Genomic DNA, 18,340 nt, shown 5'->3' on the forward strand with positions numbered 1-18,340 from the left:
TGTTTGTTTTTTGTTTGCTTTATTTATTAGCAATGTAGTCCTGTTTATTCAGTTATTCATAGTCCCTTTAGTGTCCAAAATCGGTACTTCAGACTCTGAAGGCCAAGGGTCATCCTTACTTTCCACTCTTCCTGGTGTTTTTCAGATGGTCTGGCCAAAAAGTTTGGGCTTACACCCGAGCAATTTGGGGAGAACCTTCGGGACAGCTACCAGCGACATGAAACAGAGCAGTTCCCTGCTGAGCCCCTGGAGTTGGCTAAGGATTATGTGTGTAGGTAGGCATGCAGCTGGTGGCTGGCAGGAGAGGGGGCCTGAGCATCAGGACTCCCTCATCCTGCAGCTGCACCATTTTCCCCACAGCCAGTTCCCTACTCCAGAAGCTGTGCTGGAAGGGGCCCGCTACATGGTAGCCCTACAGATTGCCCGTGAACCCCTTGTCCGGCAGGTCCTAAGGCAAACCTTCCAGGAGAGAGCCAAGCTCAATATAACCCCCACCAAGAAAGGTAGAAAGGTGAGCGGGGTGAAGGGCTTGGATTCAAGTCGTGGCCCAGCTCTGATTGAAATGAGTTGCTTGCTTTCTGCTTAGCTGAGCCATCTGCTTAAGAGTTGAGAGGCAGGCTCTTTACCCCAGGGCCAATCCCAATCCCAGCCTATCCACAAGGTCCTAATTCCGTGTTGTTGCACACAGGATGTGGATGAGGCCCACTATGCTTATTCCTTCAAATACTTAAAGAATAAACCTGTTAAAGAACTGAGAGATGACCAGTTCCTCAAGATAGGCCTTGCTGAAGATGAAGGGCTGCTGACCATTGACATCAGCATAGATATGAAGGGAGTGGAAGGGTAAGCAAAATTCCGGCCTAGGGACTCTGGGGGATGCTGGGTAAGGAATCTGGTAAAGAGAAAGGTCCTCAGGAATGTGGACCACAGTTTCAGAACTGAGCACTCAGGGACATTTGGGTGCCACTTCTGTCCATCCCTGACACCATGGCTCTGTCTCATTTTAGCTATGGCAATGACCAGACGTATTTTGAAGAAATTAAACAGTTTTACTACAGAGATGAGTTCAGCCACCAGGTGCAGGAGTGGAACCGGCAACGCACCATGGCCATCGAGCGAGCTTTACAGCAGTTTCTATATGTGCAGATGGCCAAAGAGCTCAAGAACAAGCTGCTGTCTGAAGCCAAGGAGTATGTCATAAAGGTGAGGACAGACTCATTGCCTCTAGTGTCATTTCCCCAGTCCAGAGCCTTGAGCTCATGAAGAATCTCTGGGGCCACACAAAGGGAGAGGCAACGCCAACAAGACCACGGGGTTCACCTCCATGGCCTTTCCACTGCAGGAGCCTCTTGCTACTTTATACATACACACGTGGAACATGTGCACACATGAATGCAAACCCTTGTACTTGCGTGCCTGCATTTCCTTACCCATTCAGTCTGGTATGTTGCTTCCCCAGGCCTGCAGCCGAAAGCTCTACAATTGGTTGAGGGTAGCACCCTACCGACCAGATCAGCAGGTGGAGGAAGATGACGACTTCATGGATGAGAACCAAGGGAAGGGCATTCGCGTCCTGGGCATTGCTTTCTCTTCTGCCCGGTAGGCTGTCTGTCCTTGCCCTCCCAGCGCCTTCTCTTCTGTGTCTTCCTTCACAGTGCCCTGTGCTGATGATTGCATTGTTGTTTTTCTGTCTGTCAGAGACCACCCTGTTTTCTGTGCTCTGGTCAATGGTGAAGGAGAAGTGACAGACTTTCTGCGGCTCCCGCATTTTACCAAACGGCGGACTGCGTGGAGAGAGGAAGAGCGGGAAAAGAAGGCAAGTCTGGCATAGGCTACCAAGTGTACATCAGCACATGTTTCCATGGAAGTAAGGTTATGATCTGAGCAACATCCCGTGGAAGACGAATTATCTCTGCTCTGGTCACTGGCTGCTCATCCCTGCAGATAAACTGCCTTCTCACAGACAGCAGATGGCGCTCAGGTCTTCCAGTGCAGAATTCCCTCCTGGATTGCAGCCAGTCCTGAGGCCTTGTGTGCTTCTGGACCTTGCTTTATTGCCTCTGTTATTACCAGCATCTGGGTCAGACTGTTCCAAGAGCAAAGCCACTGAGGCGTGAAGCCAGCTCAGTGCCCACATAAGCCTTTCTGTATCTCTTTCTCCATGGAAAGAGGAGTTAGGGTTTATTCAGATTGTTTACTACTAAATACTTTTATCCTAGAGCCCCATTCTAAGAAAAACTTTCTTAACAACTAGCTTTAAAAAAAAAAATCTGCAAGTGGAGATGAGGATATCAGAATAGGCCTGTCAGGCAATGGTATGTTTAAATGAGACCCAGAGTATTCTGTTGACTGCAGCCCAAGCATAGGCCTCAAGTTAAGAGAATCCTGGGAAACACTGGCATGTTAGTACCAAAGTCACAGGGCCAGTCTCCTTGATTCGTGTCCTGCTTAGATAACATGGGAGCTACGGTTTGTATTGGAAGAGGAGTGAGGTCTTTGCGGTGCCCACATCACTACAGGCTGTTTACTTATAGTCCAGCTGAATTTTTCTTTTTTTTAATTTGAGATTTTGGCCTGCCCCTCCCCCAGACTCCCACCCCCCAACGCACAGCTGGATTTGAGAAAGTGACAGAGAAGTGTTGAATTCTACTTGGAAAAATAAGAGTATGTGAAAGTTGGAGTCAACCCAAGAAGCAAAAAGATGTGCCGTGCTTTTGGGAAAACAGGACATCTCAGCATTGTGGCTAGAGGTCACGTGCTTTACAGGAATGTCGGTGGTGAGGAGCTCCCCAGGGCCCAGATGAGGCTTTGCAGTCTTAATGCATTGAGTGCCATGCTGTGCTGTACCTTACTTTGCTATACTCAGATGTGCTGCAGAGCTTGGCACTGTTGTGAAAGTACACATCCACTAAAGCCATGATGACGTGCAGATGCTAGAGGCTAGTTCATAAAGAACTTAACTTGATGCTAGGCATCTTACAGGAGAAGCCTTGGGAGACATTCTGATTGTGTCAGCCTTTCCATACGGTCCTCACCCAGAAGAGGGCAAGTGCATTTGCTTGATAAAAACCAGGACATGTGGCTTAAATACTAGACAGAGATTTTAGTTGACAATCAAAGGGAACCATGTCCTGACTGTCCATCCTTCATAGGTGGTTGGTGGTGTGGAGTGAGACGCTAGCTGAGGCAGGGTGGCATGGCAGCCAGCCAAGAGCAGCTTGGACTAGATAATCTGAGAGCCTTCTAGCTTCATTGTTTTCTAGTCTTGTAAGATCGAAAGGTGTCTAGTTAGGATCGCTTACTGCCTGACTTCTCCATCTTCACAGACCGCTTTAATTCTTTCCAATCCAGGCTCAAGACATTGAAACACTAAAGAAATTTCTGCTGAACAAGAAGCCTCATGTGGTGACAATTGCAGGAGAAAACAGGTAGGGACTCCAGGGGATTGATCAAGGCTTACTTTAAAGCTCTGAGCCGCAAATCACTTGTTAATTACTGTGGGATCTGGCCAGTCATCATGAAGACAGGCGTGTCCCATGAAGCATGTTCATATTTCAGGAGGCATCCATGGGGATGCTAATCATTCTTGTCTTTAAAGCCCTTTCCTCCCCCACACCATCCCAGTCCCCCCATCCCTGAGAAAATACACCCACTGACCAAGACTCCTCATCTCTCAGGGATGCCCAAATGTTGATTGAGGACGTGAAGCGCATTGTGCATGAGCTGGACCAGGGCCAGCAGCTGTCTTCTATTGGCGTGGAGCTAGTTGACAACGAACTGGCAATTCTTTATATGAACAGCAAAAAGTCAGAGGTAATGCTGGGCCCCACCCCGAAGGCCTGTCCAAGCGAATGCTAAATATGTTCCAGAGAGATTTAATAGGGAACAAAGTTTATTAGGGGCTCAGGTCTCCACCTGTTCATTGCTCAGGCAGAAGTTTTCCATTTTCACAGTTAGGGCTTAGATTGGTAGCCCCACAGAGTAAATTGGTTCCAGGAAAAAGGGTTCCAGAGAGGAGAGTGTGGCTTCACGCCAGAATGATTTGAATTTTGTGTTGATCTTGACACTGAAGGCTCTCTAAGGTCCTGCTCACCATTGTCTGACTCTAGGCAGAGTTCCGGGATTACCCTCCCGTGCTGAGGCAGGCGGTCTCCCTGGCCCGGCGCATCCAGGACCCTCTGATTGAGTTTGCCCAAGTGTGCAGCAGTGATGAAGATATCCTGTGTCTCAAGTTTCACCCATTACAGGTGAGTGAACTTGACAGCCAGGCCTTAGTGGGCGCAAAGGCCTGGAAACCTCACCCCTGTCTGCTGCGTCAACAGGAACATGTTGTGAAAGAAGACTTACTCAGCGCCTTATACTGTGAGTTCATCAACCGAGTCAATGAGGTTGGAGTCGATGTCAACCGTGCCATTGCCCACCCTTACAGCCAGGCCTTGATCCAATATGTCTGTGGCCTAGGGCCTCGAAAAGGGACTCATCTCCTGAAGGTACGCTTACATTGAATCAGAAAATTTAAATTCTGCCCATTTCCTTGAGTCTGGATATACACTTGGTCAGAATGGTTGGAAAGGTGGGCAAGAGCCAGGTCAAGAGAGGTGAGGTGGCTGGTCAAGAGTGACTGAGCGAGGAGAGAGGAGCCCAGCTTCAGAGCAGGTGGTGGCTAAAGCTGCCCTCTGCTGCTGCGCACCAGGACTCCTGGACAAGCCACTTAGCAACCATGATTAAACGTTGGTGAGAGACAAGGCAATGTGCAGTGCAGAGCTCAGGACAGTTAGGCTTTTTTCGAATGGGAAGGAAAAGGATTTTATTCAAAGCACATTGTTCAGGGGGTTTCAGAATTGTTGGTGATATTCTTTTGTTTAAGGTTGTACAAATACATGTTTTATCATTAACTTTTAGGCCATATGGTAAGTGATTGATGAATGTAATATTTTAAAAAGATGAGGGAGCTTGGCATGACTGTGAACTCCCCCCTTGGGACACCGGCCTCCTTATCGGAGTACCTGGCTCCGGTCTTTTTTTTTTTTTTTTTCCCTAAGATTTATTTGTTTTTATTGTGAAGTCATATATATACATAGAGAAGGAGACAGAGGAAGATCTCCCACCTGCTGGTTCAGTTCATTTCCCAAGTGGCCACAGTGGCCGGAGATGCGCGCCGAGCCGATGCCAGAAGCTCTTGCAGGTCTCCCACGCGGGTGCAGGGTCCCAAGGCTTTGGGCCGTCCTCGACTGCTTTCCTAGGCCACAAGCAGGGAGCTGGATGGGAAGCAGGGCTGCCAGGATTAGAACCAGCGCCCCTATGGGATCCTGGCACGTGCAAGGCGAGGATTTCAGCTGCTAGGCTATTGCACTAGGCCCCTGGCTCCAGTCCTTGTTCCTGTGCTTCCAGTCCAGCCTCCTACTGAGGCGGCAGATGATGGCTCAAGAATTGGGTCCCTGCCACCCATGTGTGAGACTTAGGTTAAACTCCAGGCTCCTGGCTTTGGCCTGGCATGAGGAATGAACCAAGGGATAGAAAATGTTTCAAATGAAAAGTAAAGAGTTTTTTGAAACTTACCCAGCAGATTTCTGCACAACAATACAGTATCAGATCCTAGTGCTGGATTCACTTCCAGTCCTGCTTCCTACTAAAATATCTGTGGGAAGTAGCAGGTGATGAGTTCTGGGCTCTGGCTTCAGCCTGGTTCAAGGCCAGCTCCTGTGGGCCTTTGAGGAGTGAACTGAGAATGACAGATCTGTGTCTCTCCCCCTTCCCTCCCTGTCTCTCACACACTCTCTTAACTACTTTGAGCGGTAGATATTATGCTTTAGTGCTTAGTTCCTCTGTGGAAGGGTAGCAGAGACCAGAAAGCAGGCTGGGGAGGTGGTGCTTGCCTGATGCCTTGGCTCACTCCAGCCGTCTCCCCCAGATCCTGAAGCAGAACAACACCCGACTCGAGAGCCGGACCCAGCTGGTCACCATGTGCCACATGGGTCCCAAAGTCTTCATGAATTGTGCTGGCTTCCTCAAGATTGACACAGCCTCCCTGGGGGACAGGTGATGCCCTCTGCCTGGACGGGCCAGGAGGAATTCCCTGGGGTTTTGCTTTGGGGTGACAGGGGGGTCAAAGCTATCAGAGGGCCACAAGCCATTTAAATCAGGAATGTTTTAAAGAAATGTTTAGGAACCTTTTATTCCAAAGCCCCTGACCTATGGAAAAGATCAGCTCAATCATGTGAAGCTTTTCTCATGTGAGAGAAATATAAAGAACCAACTTGGTTTACAAATGAAGGACAGAAAACACAGGTTCCATTTCGGAATGGCAAACTTACTACATCTGTAGCTATGGTTTGCTGTGGCAGGTGAGGGTGGGAATGGCTGGGGCATTGAAGAAGGAATGTGGGGGTGTGAACAGATGAGGCAGGGGGAGAGATTTGTTCTGTTTTGAGAGAAAATTCTATTCACTTGGACTTTCGACTTCACTATTGACCTCTTCCTCTCCAGAAGTTATCAACTCTGTCTTTGGAGGATCTTTTCCACGGGCTCATAGCTCCTCATACAGTAATGGAAATCAGTGGGGAAATAGGCTTCAAGTTCTAAAACTTCATTTTCCACTCAGCTTTGCTGTAACACTCCACGAATAACATAGGTCCATGTGAGTGCACGGGCAAGACCAGCCTGGGAAGGCTTTATGGGGGAAAGCAGCTGGCAGCCAATTCTTCCCCCTTCTTGATTTCATCTTATTATAAGATTTGTACAAGTTAATTATGTAAAATTCAACATGTAGAAATATTATGCAGAAAGTGGAAGTCCCCCATAATCCCACCCCCCAGAAATAACTACTGTAACAGTTTTATGTATACTACAAATTTTCTAAATTTTATTTTTGCTATGCATTTACTAACTACCCATTTATTGCAAAAATGGGATCATATGATTCATAGTGTTTTGCAGTGCATTTTTCACGTATCAGTATATTGTGGCCATCTTTTCATGTCAGCACACATAGATCTACCTCATTCTTTTTAATGGCTGTATAGTATTCCATTGTATGAAGGTTCCCCTATTTATTTAACCAGTTCCCCATCGGTGGACATTTGGGTTGTTGTTGAAGTTTCTTGTTCTATATCTGCCCCTTCCTTTCCTCCAGCACTGACTCATATATTGAAGTTCTTGATGGTTCCCGTGTCCACCCGGAGACCTATGAGTGGGCCAGGAAGATGGCAGTGGATGCCCTGGAATATGATGAGTCTGCTGAGGATGCCAATCCTGCAGGAGCTCTGGAAGAGATCTTGGAAAATCCCGAGCGCCTCAAGGACCTGGACCTCGATGCCTTTGCTGAAGAGCTGGAGAGGCAGGTAAGTGACTGCAAAGCTGGGCAGGAAATCTCATCCCCTGGGTCCTGGCTAGGAGACTTGGGCAGCAAGTGCCCATGTCCTACTGGGTTTTGTAGGGAAGATTTCAGTGTGTTTGTTCTAAAGCCAGCAGATCTCAGTGGGATTCTGTGGAATGTATTTTTTAAATTGTTATTTTATTTTTATAATCTTTACATAGTTGATAAGGCACAAAGGGTCAAGGCCTACACTATGAAATGTATTCTTACAGAACAGTGTTCTATGGCCAAATTGAAAGTCTCTTGGAAAATGAGGGGAAGAAGATAGAAGCTATGACAGGAGCCAGCTCGCCTCTCTTTGTCCAGCCACCCCCTTTTGGGTGGGGGCCCTTCCTGATGGTGGTGGGCTTCTCCCCCAGGGTTACGGTGACAAACACATCACACTGTACGATATCCGGGCAGAGCTGAGCTGTCGGTATAAGGACCTCCGGACAGCCTACCGCTCACCCAACACTGAAGAGATCTTTAATATGTTAACCAAAGAAACACCAGAGACCTTCTATATTGGTAAGTGCTGGGACATGTAGTAGTTGGAAAACAATTTGTTGGGTGGGTGTATTTAGCTTTTACTGTGTTCTGATCAAGTAGGGATCCCACAGAACGAGGCAACTTTGCATTGTCAGTGGGAGAGTCCTGGGAGCTTGTCAAATGATGACAGGGAGCCAGAATTTGGTTCAAGGTGAAATCATCCTTCCAGCTTGCCATGGGATCCTCCCAGGAGCCACTCCTCCAGGCCACCTTCTCTCCTCCGGCATGTGGAGGTGCTCTCAGGCGGATGCTGGTTCACCAGAGGTTGGTGGCAAGGAGTCACCTCTCCCCTCTCCCTTTCCTGTAGGAAAGCTCATCATCTGCAGTGTCACCGGCATCGCCCACAGGCGCCCACAGGGTGAGAGCTACGACCAGGCCATCCGCAATGATGAGACAGGGCTGTGGCAGTGCCCCTTCTGTCAGCAGGACAACTTCCCCGAACTAAGTGAGGTGTGTGCTACAGTACCAGCGGATTTCCTTGAGTGAATGGACTCACTGCCTCGGGAAGCAGAAGTCCAGTCAGAGCTGGCAACTGCAGGAAACCTGTCTGTTGCCTTTATCTGCCAAATTTCCTGGAAGGCCAGATAATATCTTCTCTTCAGTTTGGTGATAAGGAACTTCTGAGCAACTGCATTTCTGGTGTAATTTTTGTTTTGTTTCGTCTTTTTAATATTTAATTTTTGTTTGAAAGGCAGATATATAGACTGGAGGAAAGAGAGATCTTCCATCCATGGGTTCACCCCCTCACGTGGCTGCAGCGGCCATAGTCCGTCCACTCTGGAGCCAAGAGCTCCTTCCAGGTCTCCCACCTGCTTTGGAAATGGCTTTGCGCCATCCTCCACTAGTTTCTCAGGCCATAAGCAGGGAGCTGAATGAGAAGCAGAGCAGCTGGAGCTAGAACTGACACCCAAATGGAATCTACAGCACTGTAGATAGAGGATTAAGCTGTTGAGCCACAGCACTGGCCCATTCTGATTTTTTTTTTTTTTCCTTTTTAAGATTTATGTGTTTATTTGGAAGAAAAGGGGGAGAGAGACATAAGATTAAGAGACCTTCCACCTGCTGGTCCACTCCCTCAGTGCCTAAACAGAACAGCCTGGGCCATCCACATCTCTCACACGCGCAGCAAGGACCACACTCCACGAGCATCATCTGCCTTCCAGGGTGCCCATCATAGGAAGCAGGATCAGGAGTGGAGTAGCTGGGACTTGGTATAGGATCACAGTGCTTGCCCCTGCATTCTGATTGGGGCCCATTGTAGGAGCCTCATCCACAACACCACCCTCCTGTAATTAAATTATAACACTAAAACTAGAGAAAAGGTATTAGTGGTTTTGTTTTCCTACTCTCTTCCCTTCTCTCCCCTCCCCCCCCCCATTATGTTTCACAGTCAGAGAAACTGACATTGTGGCAAAGATCACAGGCTGCAGCATGAGAGAGTTGCCTTGGGAAAGTTACTGAGCCTCTCTGGGCCTCAGTCTCTTTAGCTGCTTCACGAATGAACTTTGGTGCTGGCATTACAGCATTGCAGGTAACACCACTGCCTGGGATTGAAGCAACCCAGTGAGTTTATGGTTCCTGCCCTGGCTGCTCTACTTCCAATCCAGCTCCCTGTTAAGTAAATGGTCCCAGAAAAGCAGATGAAGCCTGTGCTTGCTTGGCCCCTGTCACCGCACAGGAGTTTCAGGTTCCTGGTTTTGGCCCAGCCTGGCCCAGCCCTGACTATGGCAGCTCTTTAGGGAGTAAATCAGCAGATAAATCTTTTTCATATATGCTTGCATTTGTGTATTTGTGTATTTGTGTGTGTGTGTGTGTGTGTGCCTACTTCCATAACTTGTGGAAATGTGTGTGTGCATATGGTGTGTATATGCCTACTTAATTGTGAAAATCAGGTCTGTCTATAAAAGAAGTGATACAGCTCCAGGCACATAGTAAAAAATCATATTTATCTATTCTGAAATGTATTTTTTTCCTGAAATGTATTTTAAAATTATAATGAAAGAACTTTCCCCTGAAAAGAAAAGCAGCAGCAATGGAAATAGTTTAGATCTAGAAAGACAAGGGGTTGACCACATACAGGCTTACTAAGGAGTCGCCCCGTGTGCCACTTAGAAATTTCCTCTGTGCTTCCTCCATCCTCAGTCGCCTTACCCCTCAGTGCCCATGCCCTGTCTGTCATCTGGATACCCAGCTCCACCACATTAAGGGAAGAGATGGTGACTTTATAGCTAAGCAAATCTCAGCCACCAGGTAGACCCAGGGTCTCTAGACATGCATGCTTGTTAGAAGTTATCTGTAGGCTCTCTTTTTGTATTCTAAAGGCTGAGTTACACAAAGAGAGCTAGCTGCTAAGCTGGGGCTAGGCCTGCCCGGAACTCCATCCTGGTCTCACTTCAGAGGCCCATTTCCTTGGTCCATATTGGAGAGATGGATCAGAAGTAGAGCAGACAGGACTAAAACTGGCACCTATATGGGGTACTGACCTTACAGGGAGTGACTTTACCCGCTGTGCCACTGTGCTGACCCCTCCCATCAATTTCATTCTCCCTATACTAGTTTTTCCTGTATTTTGCCCTCACTCTGCAAAGTCCTGCAACAGGCAAACTCCAGTTACTTAAGTCATCCTCTGCTGCACACAGTGTACGTTACTAGGAAACTAGAATGCAAGCAGAGGGTGCAGTTGCTTGACCAACCACTGCAGTCTGGAGTGCGACACCCTGACCCCTGTGCTGTGCTCCTGCTCATTCCCCATGCTTTTCATAATTTCCCACTTTCATACCATGTGCAATCATTAAAGCCCCTCAAAAAAGCTTTTTTAATCTCACCTGTTAGAAAGTACAAGAAAAGACAGAATTTTCCCATTTTACCCATTTTCTAGCATCTAAGAAAACTGGGTGGTGCTAAGTGACTGTGGTGGCTTATACTGAGAGGGCTCACAGAGATGCTTCTGTGCTCGGTTCAGGGGACCGGGGGCGGCGTTCAACATACTTCCAGGGCTTGCATGGAGATGAGACTCAGTCGAGCCAGTGTGCAGACATGAGCTGTGAGTCCAGGCATGCATCCTGAGTGTGCAGATTCTGAGTTTTTTTGTTTTCAGACCATGGCACCAAGTGTCACTGGCAAAATTAATTCCTGCTGGCAGCCAGCCCTTTCTGAACACCCAAAAGAATCCCAGAATCCTGATGATCAACCTCTCCTCTTGACTTATTCAGGTCTGGAACCACTTTGACAGCGGCTCATGCCCAGGCCAGGCCATCGGTGTCAAAACCCGCCTCGATAATGGTGTCACTGGCTTCATACCCACCAAATTCCTCAGTGACAAAGTGGTCAAGCGGCCAGAGGAACGTGTGAAGGTAGCTGAATGGCGGCCTGTGGGTGGAGTGGCTGATGCTTGGGCTGCCCCCTTTGAAGCCGTGCTCTGTGCCTGGCGGATGCAGCGGGCTGTATGTCACAGAGAATTTCTAACTAGCTCGCAGAAGCTGGAGGGAGAAGCATCGGAATGGCAGCTTTTGTTCACTGCCTTTGTGAAATTTCAGCAAGTTGCCAGCCTTTTGGAGGCAGGCTGTCTTCCTGTGGTGTAGTCTAGGGCAGGAAGCAGGGTTCAGCATTCCATGCCATGAAACAAACATTCTGCAAGTTTCCCCAAGGCCAGAGGGTACTGCCTGGGAGTTGTAGAGATGTGTGGCACAGCCCCCGGCACAAGGAGCTGTGGGCAGAACCAGAGGAATCAGAAGGAACCTTCCAATGATCTTTGCAGAAAAGGGCTGGGAGAAAGCCCCAGAGCTCTACAGTTGTAAGGTCCCCCACAGACCATCAGCACTTGACATTGAGGGTGCGGTGCCTGATGGGGGAGGAGATGCCTGCTTTCCTCAGAGGAACTCACGTCTTCCAGGACCACTGTTAGTGACATAGCCACTACCAAATCTGCCTGATTCATATAGAGTGTTGGGAGTCCCTCAAGGCTGTGGCCTTGGGAGAGCTAAGGAGAGAAGTCCACGGTTACGTGAACTTCAGGTTTTCAAGAGGAGAGCCACGTCAGAGTGACTGGCTTTTGCAATTGTCTAAACAGAAGGGCTCACTTCATGAGTGCAGAAATAGCCATTTGTTTGCTTCCCCTCCACAAACAGCAGTGAGCCTTAATTGCATCCTTGAAGCAGTAACCAGGAAGCCTCCAGGAGGAGGGAAAAGTGTTGATGACGTGGTAGATTACAGCAGGCACCAGGTAGATTTCAGCAGGTCATCCTGCTCAGACCTGAAGACATCAGTGCGGGGTATAGCCTGCGGCCCCTGCATACACCTCACCTGAACTGCTGCCCAGCTCCAAGATGGCGACTCCCATCTAGCTGGATATTGGTTTTCTCTTAGCTGCAGTAGGTCTAGATCATCTTTGTCCCCTGCAGCTCAGATGTTCTGTGTATCTAGGTTGGAATGACCGTTCACTGCCGCATCATGAAGATAGACATTGAGAAGTTCAGTGCAGACCTGACCTGCCGTACTTCTGACCTCATGGATCGGAACAATGAATGGAAGCTGCCCAAGGATAACTACTATGACTTTGATGCTGAGGCAGCAGACCACAAGCAAGAGGAGGACATGAAGCGGAAGCAGCAGCGGACCAGTGAGTGTGCTGCCAGCCATCCCTCTGCTCCCTGCATCTTGGTAGCTCACCTGCTATGGGACGTGAACCACAGGAAATCTGTGTGGTTCTCCCGTGAAGGGGAATTATGAGTAGGGCTGAAACCCAGGATCTTCTGGGTCATTCTCAGTATCCTAGGAGCTTTGCATCAGGGTACCCTAACATAAGGAATGTCAGAGTCCCAGAATTCCAGTGGATCAGAAACAACCCAAGGATGTCCCCTGGCTGCCTGCTCCTTTCCTCATAACCTGGCCTTTCCATCTTTCCTCCCCTCAGCATACATCAAACGAGTGATTGCACACCCATCTTTCCATAATATTAATTTCAAGCAAGCAGAAAAGATGATGGAGACCATGGACCAAGGTGATGTGATCATCCGGCCAAGCAGCAAGGGTGAGAACCACTTGACAGTGACCTGGAAAGTCAGTGATGGCATCTACCAGCATGTGGATGTGCGGGAGGAGGGCAAGGAAAACGCCTTCAGCCTGGGAGCCACGCTCTGGATCAACAGTGAGGTGAGAGTCTGAGCCTGCCTACCTGCCAGCCCTCCGCCTCTTCCCAGAGACGGGCCCTGCTGCCCACCTGACCTAAGAGCAACATGCAAGCACAGTATGTACTGTAGCTGTGCAGACCAACCAAAACAGGAAATGAGTGTTACTTGATACTGATTTTTTGTATTTTGGGTCATCTCAGAATTTTAAAATACACAATCTAGAAAACCAGCGGAGGAAGAGGAGAGAATATACATGCTTATATATGCCCATGGAGCAATCACACAAAAATCCGGTTCCTTTTTCCTATTTTCAGTGAAGAGAAATCTAGTGAAGTTCCCTATTGTTCATGAGTGTTAGGGGAGGATCCAAGCTGGGTTTAAAGGACTTTGTGCCCTGTAAGCCTGACTCCAGCACATGGATGCAGTAAGGGTCCTCCCGCATGGATTGAAAGGCTGCCTCTTCCCTGGCTGCTCTTCAGGGTGGATCTGACATGTGGAACTTTCTTTGCCTTTTGCCCATAGGAATTTGAAGACTTAGACGAGATTGTTGCCCGCTATGTGCAGCCAATGGCCTCCTTTGCCCGGGACCTTCTGAACCATAAATATTATCAGGATTGCAGTGGCGGGGACCGCAAGGTGAGCCCAGGTCATTCTGAGGACACTGCCCAAGCTCTTCAGGGTGTCTGTTTTCCCTTGGGATGTGCAGTTGGCAAAGGACATGTACATCATATGTGCTAGACACGGTACCAGGCATTCTGCCCTCCCAACCTCTCACCTTCCCTCATTCTACCCCCAGAAATTAGAAGAGCTGCTCATCAAAACTAAGAAGGAGAAGCCCACCTTCATCCCCTATTTCATCTGTGCCTGCAAGGAACTGCCCGGCAAGTTCCTACTGGGATACCAGCCCCGGGGTAAACCCAGGTGAGCGCTGGTGCTGGTGAGGTGCTGCTGCCGCAGGCCACAGCAAGGCCAGAAGGAAGCCAGGCCCTCGCCTCTGCTTGATTGCCTTGCTCCTCCTCTCTGTGAGGATGGAGATGAAGGCTGGAGGTGGGGAGGGAGTGATCAAGACACAGGGGCAAAGGTTCTTAAGGGAAACCTGCTGGCATAGCCCTGGGCAGAGGGGCTCCCTGTACCCATTCTGCCCCAGATGTGATGGAAGGCAGAGGCCAGTGACTAGCATGTTGGTGGCTGTGCTGTTTGCTTGGGGGAGTGGGGTCAGAAAAGCATCTCTTCTGTCCTGCCGTGCCCTCCGCCCGTGACTGACCAGCTGGCCTTACTGGGCATGTTAGATAGGAGTCCTTTCAGTGCTCACCCAGAACTTGGAGCGTACAGTCAGCTGGACTTAGACCAATTTTGTGTCTTAGCCACACTGCCTTCTCTGCCCAAGCCCAAGCCCCATCCTTGCTGGGGCCCTCAGCTCCAGTGCGTCTCCGCTTGTATCCCTGTACTGCCCATCCGGTTGGCCAGCTTAGGTTACAGTGGCAGATGAGGCGCCAAAGGATCTGGGGGCTCTGCCTTTGGCACATCTGAAATGTGTTGCGCTTGTTTCCAGTTCACCAGCATGTCTCCAGAGCATGGCAGTCAGGGTTGCGTGTGGCCTGGAAATTGCATCCCATAGAGGATGGTTGGGCAAAATGGGGAGCCTTTCACCAGGAGCACTATCCTTAGGACAGCTGATTGACTAGCCCTGTTGGAGGGTTGAGGGGGGTGCACTGTGCACGCTGTCTCATTGAATCCTCGCACCCACCCTACAGGTTTAGGTGCTGTTTTCCTCATTTTACAAATGAAGCGGAGACTTGGGTTTAGTAACTTGGTATAAAACCAAACGGGTGGTAAGTGGCAGAGCTCAAATTACACCAGGGTCTGACCTGGAGCCCATCCTTGCAGACACACGCTGTTGACCTCAGAAGTGACAATAGCTTGCCGCTGGGTGCTGCCCTTCATACTGCAGCCCAGTGCCCGGTGTGCCAAAGAATCTGGCCTTGCGTTCACTGTTACACATGCCTCACCCCTCCCCTCAGTGACACCTCCCCTGCCAGGGCCAGGGCCAGGGCCGTCACCTCTGCTTCCCCAGCACCCAAAATGGCTATTTCACGTGATAGACATTTGTTCTGGTTGCATCCTCACAGCCAACTCCAGGTGGTGTCTGACGAATGTTTCCTTCTAAAATCCCAGGATCGAATATGTAACAGTGACTCCAGAAGGATTCCGGTACCGGGGCCAGATCTTCCCAACAGTGAATGGCCTCTTCAGGTGGTTTAAGGATCATTACCAAGACCCAGTACCAGGTGAGCTCCACTGTCGCCTGACTTGAGGACTGTGGTTGGAGGAATGCAGAGGGCTCTCTGAGACAAAGGGTGAGGACAGGCTGTGACTCAGCTATCCTACCATTCCCCCAGGCACTGCACATCAGATAGCCCCCTCTCCCCTGTGCTAGGGCACACCATTTCCTTTCTCTACCTACCTCAGCATCTCCTAGAGCCCCTGACCTAGGAAGCCAGCACTAGGTTTCTGGAGGGACATGACTGACTGTAGCCGTTCCCCTAGGTATCACTCCCAGCAGCAGCAGCAGAACTCGGACCCCTGCCTCCATCAGTGCTACCCCGGCCAACATCAACCTTGCAGGTGAGGTGCTTGGGCCTGGAACTGGGATAACAGATATGGAGCCAGAGGGACTTCAGCCTTTAACATGCCCATTCCACTTCTACATGCTTACAGATCTGACACGAGCTGTGAATGCCCTGCCCCAGAATATGACTTCACAGATGTTCAGTGCCATCGCTGCTGTCACAGGCCAAGGGCAGAACCCCAATGCCACCCCAGCACAGTGGGCCTCCAGCCAGTATGGCTATGGTGGCAGTGGAGGGGGCAGCAGCGCTTACCACGTATGTAGCTGGGGAAGGGGCTCCCTTTTCAGGGTGTGGAGGGGCCAGAGGTCCCCCATACTGACCTTTGGCTGTACCCTCCACATGGGCTGTCTAGACACTGATGGGGCTTCCCTGGCCTTAGGAACTGTCCCCACACAGGTCTGTTTAGGCAGCTGAGAAAAAAGGACCTTAGCTCCCTCAGAGTCCTTCAGAAAGTTTTAATTTCCCACAAGCCATAGGAAACTAGCGGTGGTGGGACTGGGGGACCTACTGAGTGCCAAGCACCATTCTGTCTGCTCCCAGAACTACATTGTGCCGACCGGGGCGAGAGGCAGCTGGAATGCTCTGCTGACCACTCCCTCACAGCTTGTCAGAAAGCAACAGGGTCAGACAGGCCCAAACCCAGCTAAACTGAATTGTTCCACGCCATTCCAGGTATTCCCTACGCCAGCTCAGCAACCAGTGGCCACGCCATTGATGACACCCAGCTACTCGTACACAACCCCAAGCCAGCCCATCACCACCCCCCAGTACCACCAGCTACAGGCCAGCACCACCCCACAGACTGCCCAGGCCCAGCCCCAGCCTTCTTCCAGCTCCAGGCAAAGGCAACAGCAGCCAAAGTAAGTATCTAAAGAGTAGGTGAGGGCTCAGTGCCATTCCTCCTCTGCCAACCACAAGTTCAGGCACTGGTTTCTGAGAGCACCTGCCTTGCAGGCCCCAGAGTACCAGCCTCCAAGGCCATCTGTTTCTCCTCCCAGGTCCAACAGCCATGCAGCTATCGACTGGGGGAAGATGGCAGAGCAGTGGCTACAGGAGAAGGAGGCAGAGCGGAGGAAACAGAAACAGCGGCTGACACCTCGGCCTTCCCCCAGCCCCATGATCGAAAGCACGCCCATGTCCATTGCCGGCGATGCCACCCCGCTTCTGGATGAGATGGATCGGTAGGGGCTGCTCCTTGGACTCCGGTTACCTCTGAGGCTGCAAGAAGCCTGGCTGTCCACTGCCTCACTCCCTGCCCCTCCCATGGCATGGCGTGGTGGTCAGCCTGGATGGGTGTCAGGCAGGATGGTCTTGTGTACTTGAGCTCAGTGGATGCTTGACAGCAGTTCTTGCACTCCAGAGCCTCACCAAGTACCTGTGCAGGGACCAGGCTGGGGGAAGTGTGGCAAGGGAGGAGGAGGGTGGAGCAGTTTTGTACTTTACTCCCTACAAGCCATGTGAGCTGCTGCCCTCAGCTACTCTGTGCTGTGATGGGCAGCAGGCTCAGCACGCGAGGCTCCCCTGGTCATGGGGAGAGGGATGCTATTTATTCAGTTTGGGGCAGGAGGGACGCGGTGTGGGGGGGGTATTTTTGACTGTGATGCTAACAGCTTGGGTGACCATCAGAGCAGGGGTGCCAGGAGCAACGCTGACTTGCCCAACCCTGCCTGACTGTCCTCCCCGCCTGCTGCCACGCTCCCTGCCTGTCCTTTGAATAAACAGTGTTTCTACAGAGCCCTCGCCTCAGTCTCCAACTTGCAGTTTTTGAAGGGTAGCTTTCAGAGCAGCATCTGACCGAGAGCTGCCCACGCCACCCTCACCCTGGCCTGTCATCCTTGATGAGGGTCTGTTGCCTTCAGGCCAACTTTCTCATCTGCAGGCGGGGGGCTGCTGCGGGTGAGGCCTCAGCCAGGAACCTGGCACCTCAGGGAGGCCAGCTGTCACATCCCTTGTATACAGCGGCCTGGTCACCTTACTCTGCCGGTCCCTCTGGCATCCTGAAGAGTTCAGGGTTCTCACCTTGATCCCTGGCACCAATCCCCTCCCCTTCTCCCAGCTGGGCCCCACACTTACCTGCTCCCATACCTCCTTCCCTCCCTGGCCCCAGGCCTTTCCCTCAGCCCTGGACTCCTGATCTACCCATTTCTTCACAAAGGTCTCATCTCACAGTTCTGTGGTGTCCCGCGGGGAAAGTGAGGTTGCCCTCCACTTAGCTCTGCTTGGGAAAAACAAGACAAGTCAGAAGGGGTCACCATGTGTGGATATTTGGGCAAGAGGTGGGGGAAGGAGCCAGTCCACTGCCAGCGAACTCAGTTCCACTCCCTTGGCACAAAAGGCCTACAGGAGTCTAGCAGGAAGAAGACAGCAGCAGCTGGTGTGTCTGCGGGAGAGGGGCCTTCTCCAGGTACACTTAGAGGGAAAACCAGGCACACTGGGTTAAAGGCTCAGATTTATTAGGGGTATCTCCAGAGTGTCTGAAAGGTGGGCTGCAGGGAGTAAATGTCCTTTTCTGCCCACGTCCTAATGCTGCAAAAAATGTGGCCCTTTCTCATCTACCTACCTTCCCCTGGAGGCCCCTGGCACCCCTACCTAGCCCCTCAGCTCTGACTGTACCCAGAACCCACTCCATCCCCCAAGCAGTGGCCCATTTGGTGGGACAGGACAGCAGGGGTCAGCTA

The 18,340-nt window shown here is 50.6% G+C and overlaps 1 protein-coding gene across 1 annotated transcript in view; it reads left to right on the forward strand.

Annotated features, from left to right (window-relative positions):
* Positions 1–17,396, forward strand: part of SUPT6H (SPT6 homolog, histone chaperone and transcription elongation factor) — a 38,220-nt gene extending 20,824 nt beyond the window's left edge. The window contains exons 14-37 of the mRNA XM_058675576.1: positions 146–275; positions 361–511; positions 689–843; positions 1,008–1,203; positions 1,460–1,599; positions 1,699–1,816; positions 3,352–3,428; positions 3,678–3,813; positions 4,110–4,247; positions 4,323–4,490; positions 5,912–6,039; positions 7,133–7,340; positions 7,735–7,882; positions 8,211–8,353; positions 11,116–11,256; positions 12,326–12,521; positions 12,816–13,054; positions 13,555–13,668; positions 13,829–13,953; positions 15,208–15,320; positions 15,580–15,657; positions 15,751–15,917; positions 16,335–16,522; positions 16,661–17,396. Coding sequence (XP_058531559.1) covers positions 146–275; positions 361–511; positions 689–843; positions 1,008–1,203; positions 1,460–1,599; positions 1,699–1,816; positions 3,352–3,428; positions 3,678–3,813; positions 4,110–4,247; positions 4,323–4,490; positions 5,912–6,039; positions 7,133–7,340; positions 7,735–7,882; positions 8,211–8,353; positions 11,116–11,256; positions 12,326–12,521; positions 12,816–13,054; positions 13,555–13,668; positions 13,829–13,953; positions 15,208–15,320; positions 15,580–15,657; positions 15,751–15,917; positions 16,335–16,522; positions 16,661–16,847 — 3,584 coding nt within the window. The 3' untranslated portion in view covers positions 16,848–17,396. The remainder of the gene's footprint in view (positions 1–145; positions 276–360; positions 512–688; positions 844–1,007; positions 1,204–1,459; positions 1,600–1,698; positions 1,817–3,351; positions 3,429–3,677; positions 3,814–4,109; positions 4,248–4,322; positions 4,491–5,911; positions 6,040–7,132; positions 7,341–7,734; positions 7,883–8,210; positions 8,354–11,115; positions 11,257–12,325; positions 12,522–12,815; positions 13,055–13,554; positions 13,669–13,828; positions 13,954–15,207; positions 15,321–15,579; positions 15,658–15,750; positions 15,918–16,334; positions 16,523–16,660) is intronic.
* Positions 17,397–18,340: the final 944 nt, after the last annotated feature.

Source organism: Ochotona princeps, chromosome 17 (assembly GCF_030435755.1).
Source record: "Ochotona princeps isolate mOchPri1 chromosome 17, mOchPri1.hap1, whole genome shotgun sequence".
NCBI classification, from domain to species: domain Eukaryota; kingdom Metazoa; phylum Chordata; class Mammalia; order Lagomorpha; family Ochotonidae; genus Ochotona; species Ochotona princeps.